The sequence below is a fragment of the Myripristis murdjan genome, chromosome 15 (genome assembly GCF_902150065.1).
Source record: "Myripristis murdjan chromosome 15, fMyrMur1.1, whole genome shotgun sequence".
NCBI lineage: Eukaryota > Metazoa > Chordata > Actinopteri > Holocentriformes > Holocentridae > Myripristis > Myripristis murdjan.
This window is the reverse complement of record NC_043994.1, coordinates 23,978,443-23,987,936: the sequence shown is the minus strand read 5'-3', so window position 1 is coordinate 23,987,936 and position 9,494 is coordinate 23,978,443. Positions and strand designations below refer to the sequence as shown.

Sequence of the window (9,494 nt, the reverse complement as noted above, 5' to 3'; positions counted from 1 at the left end):
ATGCTGTTCCTCCTTAACATAAATTTGCAGCGCAGCACATACAACACAAACCTTTTTCTGTCTACAGAGGAGGCAACAAATTAGATGTAACGCTCTGGCGTGTGGATGCGGGGCCCTGTGTGCATGCCATTGGCTGAACTATCTACTCAATGAAACATGCCTCAGATCACAGGGCACGCTTGGAGTTCATGCTTCAAAATGACCTGCATATTGGTCTCTGCACAAAGAGGAAAAAGTCATTCAGAGCTTATGAACCTATAGAGAACCCTCTGCTGTTATTTCCGGAAGTACCTGCCGGGGTTTAGCTGTTGTCGCTGCCAGATTCCACCTGTGAGGAAGGGCCATGGCTGATGGCAGGCAGAAATAAACTGAGTTGTTCAGTCTACATGATGGCAATCGATCCACCTATGGCCTCTATCCACAGGCACTAAGCTAATTTTAGGGAGCTTTGCAGTCTGGTGATTGTTGAGTTAACACACCAAGAGCCGCAGGAGCTGATTTGTGCTGATTACCGGGGCCTGTGTGGCTTTGTGCTCCAAGGCCAGGTGATTGTGTGGGATCCTGCATTTGGCACTTGTTATTGTTGTTTTCCACAGAGATGCTAATCATCCAGCATGCGCCGGAGGCATGATTAAATGTCACACAGCTCCCTCGGTTTTGGCCCTCTCACTGTGAATAAACCTCTCTCTCCCACAGGCTGCGAGGGCCCAGAGACTGCGGCCGTGCTCTGCACACAGCGGCCTGGGCAGACCCACAGCTCCTCCTAGCTGTCACACTTGGTAAGACAACAACACTTGTGTCAGTGTGTTTGCAACCTGTTATGCATCATCCACGCTGAACTTTAGTGACACACTAGTGTAGGATGATTATCAGATTTTAAAAATGCTTTCTCAGATGTTTGGATAGTGGTTATTTAAAGTACACAACACACAGTAATCAACCAAGTTTTGAACAAATCTTCACAAAAAAAAAAATCACAAAAATGATGAAGTCATCAAACAATTGAGAGAAACAGTGCTTTATGGATTTTATAAGGAAAAAATTAAAAGTTACAGAATAAAACGATCCATTTCTTAGCATTGTACTCAGAATACTCAGATTATATAAAAAAAGCCATCTCAAGCTCTAAGTCTTTTTGCAGATGTTTTGTTGATCCTGAAATGAATACAGGTTTCAAATACCGTGTAATTCATATACGAAAAAGAACATCTCATTTAAGAAAGATAGAAATAAATGAAGAAAGAAAGAAAGTGTGTTGCATTTACAACATTGGTGAGAGCTGATCTAAGAAGGCAGGAAAGATGACTTTCTGGGAATTAGAACACACTTGCTGACTCAGAGTTGATAACACTCCCTGTTGGCAGAGTTCAGTGCACATTGTTCTGCGTGTGTACCAGTTATCATCATTAAACATAAAATCAATACTGACGGAGGAATTAAAAGCTGGGAGGAACAAGGAGACGTCCACACGTGTTCTCATACAACTCAATCTGACCTTGTTTATTGAAACGGCCATCAAAAAGACAGGTCAGCATTGATCAGTAACACGCATCTGCGATTTCAATCAATTTCAAAATAAGAGTCACGAATGTCAACACACCCATACAGGCTCATTTGGATGTAAAAACGTTCCTGCACTGAATCCACAATGCAACACATCTGCTATGAAAAGCTCCACAGTATTCAGACCCTTCTGAAATTCAAAATGTATCTGAAACACAACTACATATATATTATCTTTAGCTAGTCAACCCTTACACCTTAACCCTTACACCCTAAATCACCATTGCTGTAAATTGATATAAATATTGTTTAAATTTTTTTGGTTTTTCAGCATTTGTGTCTAATTTGATAGTGAAAGTTGAGAAATGTGAAAAAGAGGGGGGGGTGACATGCAGCACAGGGCCTAAACTGCATGTCCAGGTCAGTCAACACAATCAGATGATCCAGCACAATTTCTTCTTCTGAGCCCCGACTGGTGTGAGAGAAATTGTTTCCAGCTCTGTCTTTACTTCGCTTGCCTCTGGTCGGTCTTCTGGCATCGCGCACAGCATGGACGTGATTAATTTGTGCTGCAACAGAACAACATAAGGGTCAGCAACTGAAATCACCAAAACAATATTATTAAGGCTCTTACACTGCATTATTTTCTGAGAAGAACTGAAGATGATATAATGATAATGTAATAATGTACCTCTTGGGGAAACTTCAGTGCAAAGCCTGTGGGAGGTTTCTGACCTCGGATATCCTCCCAAATCTGGTATTAGAAAGAAATAGCGGTTAGCCCGTCTGATATAAACTAAAAATTTGTCAGATGATGCTTTATGTGTGTCAAGCATCATCATGTTAAACACATAAAACAAAAAAGACTGAACATAAAAATGAATGGGGCAAAATCTGAAATCTGTTACCTACACTGTGCCTTTCTTTAAAAATAATCCAATTTTACTGGAAAATACACACGCTGGTTTCTTACTTGCATGAGACATACAAGATAATGACAGATACAGCAGTTTTGCATTACCTCTGATCTTTCCGAATGTGTAAAGATGTTGCAAAGGACTTCAAAATATATCAGCCCCAAAGCAAATATGTCCACTTTTCTGTCATAGGTGCTGTGGCTCCTCTGTCACGAAACAAGAACACAATATTAGTATGAGCTGCCTAACGTGCCACTATAATCACTAAGATATATTACACATAAGCAGATATGCTAATTATGTCATTAATTAAGCGAATTAATTGATTAATTAGCTTAATTAGGTATCAATATGAACTCCACATCTTAAAACCATGAGGAATTATTGTAGTTTCAAATGGACATTTTCTTCTATAATATGCAAATACAACTGTGATCAGATTTTGCAGATTTTGAAGGTCAGAAGTGGAGCAAGGGAGCTTTTGGCTCTGTCTCTGGACGAAAGACAAGGCTTGGGGGAGAGAACCCTAACCCTAACCAGCTGCAGGGGGTGGCAGGGAGACTGCCACTGCTCCACTACCCAGAGATGTTCTGGAATTAAAGGAGTTGGCAGTTGGTCCAATGGCACTAGTGGAAGTGCGTCAGGCAGGAATGGCGTGCAGGTGGTCCCACCTGTGCTTGCATTAGGGCCGAACGATTTGGGAAAATAATGTAATTGTGATTTTTTCCCCCGATATTGCGATTGCGATTTAATATGCGATTTTTTATTTTATCCTCTTTTTTTTACCCCCCAAAAATCGTAATGATTGATTTAAATTTGTCCAACACAATATTAGATACATTTTGTATACAATGTTCTTTCCCATAGGCTGGGCCAATTTGTTAGAATTAAATTAAAAGATGTATGACTTGAAATAAATGACATTTTTATTTCACTGCTCATTACAGAATACAGAAACATAAGAACAACATATCTGTGGTTTTGCCACTGTGCATTTAAGTAATTTAAACAAAGTCACTGTAAGAAAAAGGTAGTGTAAAAAGTAAAAACACTGTGTGCAAAATTTACAGTCTTAAGAAAATAAATAAATAAATAAATTAAAATTATATGTATATTACTGCTCCCAAGTCAGTAACATACACACAAGACATGATAACTTACCACTGGCAAGATGTAATGTGTGCCCAAAACACTGGAGCCTCATCCATTCATTCAGCTGTGCAGCCAGCACCATATTTGATGCGTTGTCTGTCGTGATACAGACATGTTTTTCCTCATGGAGATCCCAGCTGTTGCGCGATGGCCTCTGGCTCAACGGAGCAGTCAGAAACTGACACAAGTGAGACTTTAGTCTCGAAGAGGAACCGCACGTCGGTGGTGTGGAATTATTTTGATTTCAAAAAAGATGTTGCGCAGCGGCAGGTGCTGTGCAGAACATGCCATGCTACCGTTGCTACTTCAGAGAATAACACTACAAACTTGTTCCAGCACTTAAAAAAATACCACAAAACCATATATGACAGTTGTCTGGCCAAAATGCCGAGCACCAGTGCGCCTGGCAAGCCAAATACCTCAAGACAGGGATCACTGACCGAAATGTTTGAAAGTGTTACCCCGTGAAGTAGCAATGGTAGCACGGCATGTTCTGCAGCACAACACCTGCCGCTGTGCAACATCTTTTTTGAAACCAAAATAATTTCACACCACCGACGTGCTGTTCCTCTTCAAGACTAAAGTCTCACTTGTGTCAGTTTCTGACTGCTCCGTTGAGCCAGAGGCCATTGCGCAACAGGTGGGCAGGATGAAAAGTTGGTGTGGCTGAGAGCTCTACTTGCTGTAGCTCGCGTCTTGTGACCAACTTATAATCGCACAAGTTGCGGTTAGGAAATCGCATTTTATCATATCGCGATATTATCGCAAATGCAATTAATCTTTCAGCCCTAGCTTGCATCTCGTCTGTTTCTATTCAGATACCCCTTAATGGTCAAAGTGGCAAACAATGTCACTTTTTTGTTAGCCAGTCGTCAAAATGGAATAGAAGCCTTTATTGTCACTGTATGCCAGATACAGCAAAACTGGAGATGCTGCTCCTAATGGTTTATGGTTCAAAAAGGTCCATGTATTCAGTAATTATTGAGAGTTTAGGGCAGTAATGGCCTGGGGAAAGAAACTGTTCCTAAATCTGGATGTGTGTGTCTTGATGGACCGATAGCGTCTGCCTGAAGGCAGCAGCTGAAACAAGTTATGGCCAGGTGGGTAGAGTCTTTTGAAATGGTGGAGGCGCACTTGTCACCACAGCTACAACCAGACAGGGTAGCTGGGCACAAGGCCACACTTTGGTGGTGTGTCTCTGGTGACATCCACAGGAAGAACAAACCAGCTTTTAGTCTTGTTTTGGAAACGAATGTCTACACGGAGCTGAATCAAGGACAACTGGACCCGAAGAACGGTCCTCAAAGCGGCAGAGGCAGGACGTTACGAAGTGTTCACTCCTGGAGTCACAACAGGGAAGAGCACTAACCAGCCAGGGACCTGGATAACATCCACACACAGGTTAAAGACCTGGGTCTCCCCACCAGTCTGTCAGAACTAAGAAGTGGGTGAGAAGTGAAACTCCTTTGAGAATCTACCAACAAGTCCAGCTGCCCTCGATTCAACTCGATGTGGATCACCATGACGTGGATGAACCTCCACAGACATCGTGGAGAAGAATCACTGAGTAAATGTGAAAGCAGCTCATCTTACTTGTTCAGGAGCCATGTAAGACTTGGATCCTGTACTCTTTGTCCGCTCTATCAGGTTCTCGTCACTCTTATTGTCCTCGGTAACCAGACCAAAGTCCCCAATCTTCACCTCTCCTTCATTTCCAAACATGATGTTGGCAGGCTAACCATTGCAAAACAGTAACAGCAACATATTAACATAACATAAGCATCCAAACATCTTCTCAAGTGATGTTTGGCAAGAAAAAACCAAATATTTGTTTCACTTTGCCTCACCTTAAGGTCTCGGTGGAGCAGATTCTCGGAGTGGATATATACAACTCCATTAACTATCTGCTTCATGATAGTCAGACCTTCTTCCCTTCTCTTGTGATCTCGCTGTTGGCCGTTCTTCTCATCTATCCACTCTCTAAGTGTTTTCTTGTCACATAACTCCATCTGAATGTACAGGTACTGTGCAGATGAACTGCTGCTGGACCTTGAAAAGCAAATAAAGAGAACAAAATAGTCAAATGTAAATCCCTTAAGTTTAGTAAAAAAAATTATTAAGCAGGGTAAGTAATTTAATGAGTGGATAAGACATACTGGGAAGTGCTGTCGCTGTCAGATGAAGAAGAGTCACTTTTGTACTCTGAAGGCTCGGTCCAAGCTGTGTGGTATCGCACAATGTTAGGATGCTGGAACTTAGCCAGCGCCTCCACCTCTCGTTGAGCTTTTCTGTAATAAAATAGGTCAGTTATTCACACTTGTTGTATATCTGTATGTAACAGTGTTGTATCCCAGACTTACTCTTTAAAGCGGATGATCTTTACAGCATAAAACCTCTTCTCAAGTTTTCGTCTTGCTTTGTACACATGACCGAAGCCTCCTCTGCCAAGGCGCTCAACGGAGTCAAAGTCTGCTGTGAAACTATGGAAATATTAATATTTATGTGATGTGGAGGCAAACAAACAAAGCAAAACAAAAAACCCATAAATGTCTACCTGATTGTACAAAAATTATTGTGAGCGACACACAGATCTAAAAACCACAGAGGTATTAAGAAAAAAAAAAAAATGCCAGCACAATTTAAAGTTTTCCATACCTTGCGGTTGCCAGGTGGGTAGATGAATTCTCACTGGGTGTTTTTTTGATATTCCCGTTTACTTTTAAATATGGAATCATCCCATCCTTAGAGAATCATAGAATGAGAAAATGTGGAGTTTAAAATGCTTAAATTAATGGAAAGTTAAAGTTATTTCAGTGATCTGTGGTCCTACTTCTTTGCGCTTCACATCAGATTTTGATTTCTTTGTTAATGGAAGAAGAAATGCAAGCATATCAAAAATAGCAATACCTTTTACAAGCATATTGAGTGGAATTTTCCTGTTGCATAAGATAAGGATTATTAGATGCAGTAACACACCTGAACCCTGAAAGGACTGATGAGCTTCAACTGTTAGTGCTGCACTTCACACATTGAAAAGGTTTGTTAATCTGTGCCAACAAGAAATTTATTTTTATAATATTTTATATATATTTTGTTTATTTGAGAATATTTTATTTATTTGAAAACTTATTTTATACATATTTTTGTTTATTTGATAAAATTGCATCTATTGAAAAGCTTATTTTATATATATTTTGTTTATAATGAGAATATTTTATTTATTGGAAAACTTATTACCGGCACTTGGCAGCAGTATTCTATTTTTTTTTTTTAATTATTATTATTTCTATATTTTGTATGATGTTACAATAAAGTTGCTTATAAACAAGCAATTTTATGTTTTGCAATTTGTTCCCATACTGTACCGAAAATGAACCTCAATGGAGACCTCAAAACCGAGGTATGTACTAAACCGAGATTTTTGTGTATCGTTATACCCCTAGCACTTACCTTGTAAATGATCTACTGATGCCACATAGCAATTAAAAACATACTGATAAAGGGGACTGGCAGCAATAAATATCTGGCTGTTAAAGTTGGACTGTACCTGAAGAGCGTCGTAGCCCAGGTGATTCATTTTATCACTGCAGTAACAGAAAAATCACAAACTGATTAAAATCTGTAAAAATAACAGTCAAACTGAGTAAAAACACACAGGGATTGTTAACAGCACAGTGTTTTTGCCACAGAAATGGAATAAGCAGAATCTACAGTTGATAATGGGTTTACTTGACAACTCCTTTGCGACAAAACAAGCATTATTAAAAATATTGGTAATGGATACTATCTTCAATTGTGATTTGAACAAAAGTGAAAATAGTTTGTGACAAACTTTACAAACCATTATTAGTGGTATCTGCCACATTAGATCACAGTAACATTAAGGGGGAAACCAGCTCATTTACTTAGGGTTATGTCAGATAATCAGCTGCATTAATGTTACCAGACTGTTGAATAAGTTATATGACATCCGAAAATACTACCTGTTAGCCGTGCATCAGGTGTTCACAGCAGCTTGGTTCCGGCTGCAGTTCCTTATTTTTATTTTTTTTTCTGCAAAACTGAAGAAATCCAAATGAAGCAGTGTACTGTGGCTGTTTCTACTCACTTGAAGCTGGAAAGACTGTCATTCAGTTGCCCGTTTGGTTGACCTGATGTACTGCTCTCATTCTCATCTGCAGTCTTGAAAATGACAAAATATGCTTTCAGTATGACTCACTGACTGTTGTGTGGCCTGTGGTGAGCGTGACACCCCAGATTTTGCTTTATAATATCATTATAATCCATTTTTACACCCACAGTGGCCAGCAACATGATTCAGACTATTAAGGCAATTTTATATTAAGGCTATGTTATTTGGGCACTCTCTGGTTGACTCCACAGCTCTTATGGAGATCCTGTTTTTCTGACTATGTTCATTGAGCCAGTATGTAAAGTTGGGTTGGCTGACATTTCTCTGATAAAGTGGTGCGCTGTTATTTTCCACTGATGTTTCCATCTGCCAAGACAACAGCCAACATGCACAGGAACCACACACAGCACACAGTCTTTCACTTTTTAAACAAAGAGAATCAAACACACACTACTTCATATAATGAGCAAAGTTAATCTTACGGAGTAGCCTGGATCCTGCAGCTCCAAGCCGATCAGAGCCTGTTTAGCTGCATTTTGCTTGGCTTCTTTTTTGTTCTTCCCCACCCCATTGGGATAAACACGACCATTAATCACTGCCCTCAGGGTGAATCTGTAGAGTAAATGTGAAACCTAATTTAACCAAGCAAGTTGGGATACTAAGATAATGTTCACCAGTAGTGAATCCATTCACTTGACATAACATCAGTGTGGGACAGTGTGTCGATCTTTTAAAAAGTATCCTCTGGCATAAAAGTGATCTGATTGGGATGAATCTGAAAATTCAGTTTCTCAAAATAGATTATGACATTTCTGATCCTGAAGATTTGGACTTGGACTTTCTGATCCGATCCAGCCTTTAATCAAGATTAAATGTTGTCTTTGTTTTTTTTTTTTTTTTTTTTTTTTAACTCATAGAAGAATCTGGAGAAATTTAATACCAAAAATCAGAATAACTTTGATCCCACCCAGATTCAGAGCGGACTGGCCACAGACAAACTCCACAGGAAGGTGAAGAGAAGCTCACTGCTCCAACAATCCTGACTTGAGACAAATTACCCATTTCTGAAAGTAATGTTTTTGTGCCAAAGATTAACCTAACTAACCCTAACCCTAACAGAGTATATTGCCGTGACAATTTTGTGATTGAGTAATTTCCCCAGCACTACCTTTCCCCCACTTGTGGCATCACCAAAACATGCTGAATCATCATAGGGACTCCCGACCCTCCCTCACATTACTTCAGGTGAAACATGACTGTGCAGTTCTGGGGTGTGCTGCTCCTGAAATCCCAAAGGAGAGAAAGAAAAAGCGATGCAACTCACGTTTTACTGTGATCGGAGCCGTCAGAGCCAAGTTCCTTGTAGTAAAGCACCGAGCGTGTTTTTTGTGCATAATCATTTAATTTACCGACATAATTTTCGCCGTCCATCGTTAATTATTCTAAGAGAGGCCTGACAGATACACTATATTACCAACTATATTATCAAGTATTCGCTCACCTGCCTTTACTCATACTATGAACTGAAGTGCCATCCCATTCCTAACCCATAGAGTTCAATATGATGTCGGTCCACCTTTTGCAGCTATTACAGCTTCAACTCTTCTGGGAAGACTGTCCACAAGGTTGAGGAGAGTGTTTATAGGAATTTTTGACCATTCTTCCAAAAGCGCATTGGTGAGGTCACACACTGATGTTGGTCGAGAAGGCCTGGCTCTCAGTCTCCGCTCTAATTCATCCCAAAGGTGTTCTATCGGGTTCAGGTCAGGACTCTGTGCAGGCCAGTCAAG

At 40.1% G+C, this 9,494-nt stretch overlaps 1 protein-coding gene across 1 annotated transcript; it reads right to left on the bottom strand.

Annotated features, from left to right (window-relative positions):
- Positions 1 to 1,655: 1,655 nt before the first annotated feature.
- Positions 1,656 to 9,161, bottom strand: LOC115373093 (interferon-induced, double-stranded RNA-activated protein kinase-like). Its single transcript, XM_030071342.1, has 12 exons — positions 9,029 to 9,161; positions 8,187 to 8,316; positions 7,681 to 7,754; positions 7,096 to 7,156; positions 6,228 to 6,313; positions 5,933 to 6,052; positions 5,729 to 5,860; positions 5,420 to 5,621; positions 5,166 to 5,306; positions 2,525 to 2,626; positions 2,195 to 2,257; positions 1,656 to 2,072 (listed from the first exon to the last, which is right to left on the bottom strand). The coding sequence occupies exons 1-12, from the start codon at positions 9,133 to 9,135 to the stop codon at positions 1,938 to 1,940; spliced, it is 1,353 nt and encodes a 450-aa protein (XP_029927202.1). The 5' UTR covers positions 9,136 to 9,161; the 3' UTR covers positions 1,656 to 1,937.
- Positions 9,162 to 9,494: the final 333 nt, after the last annotated feature.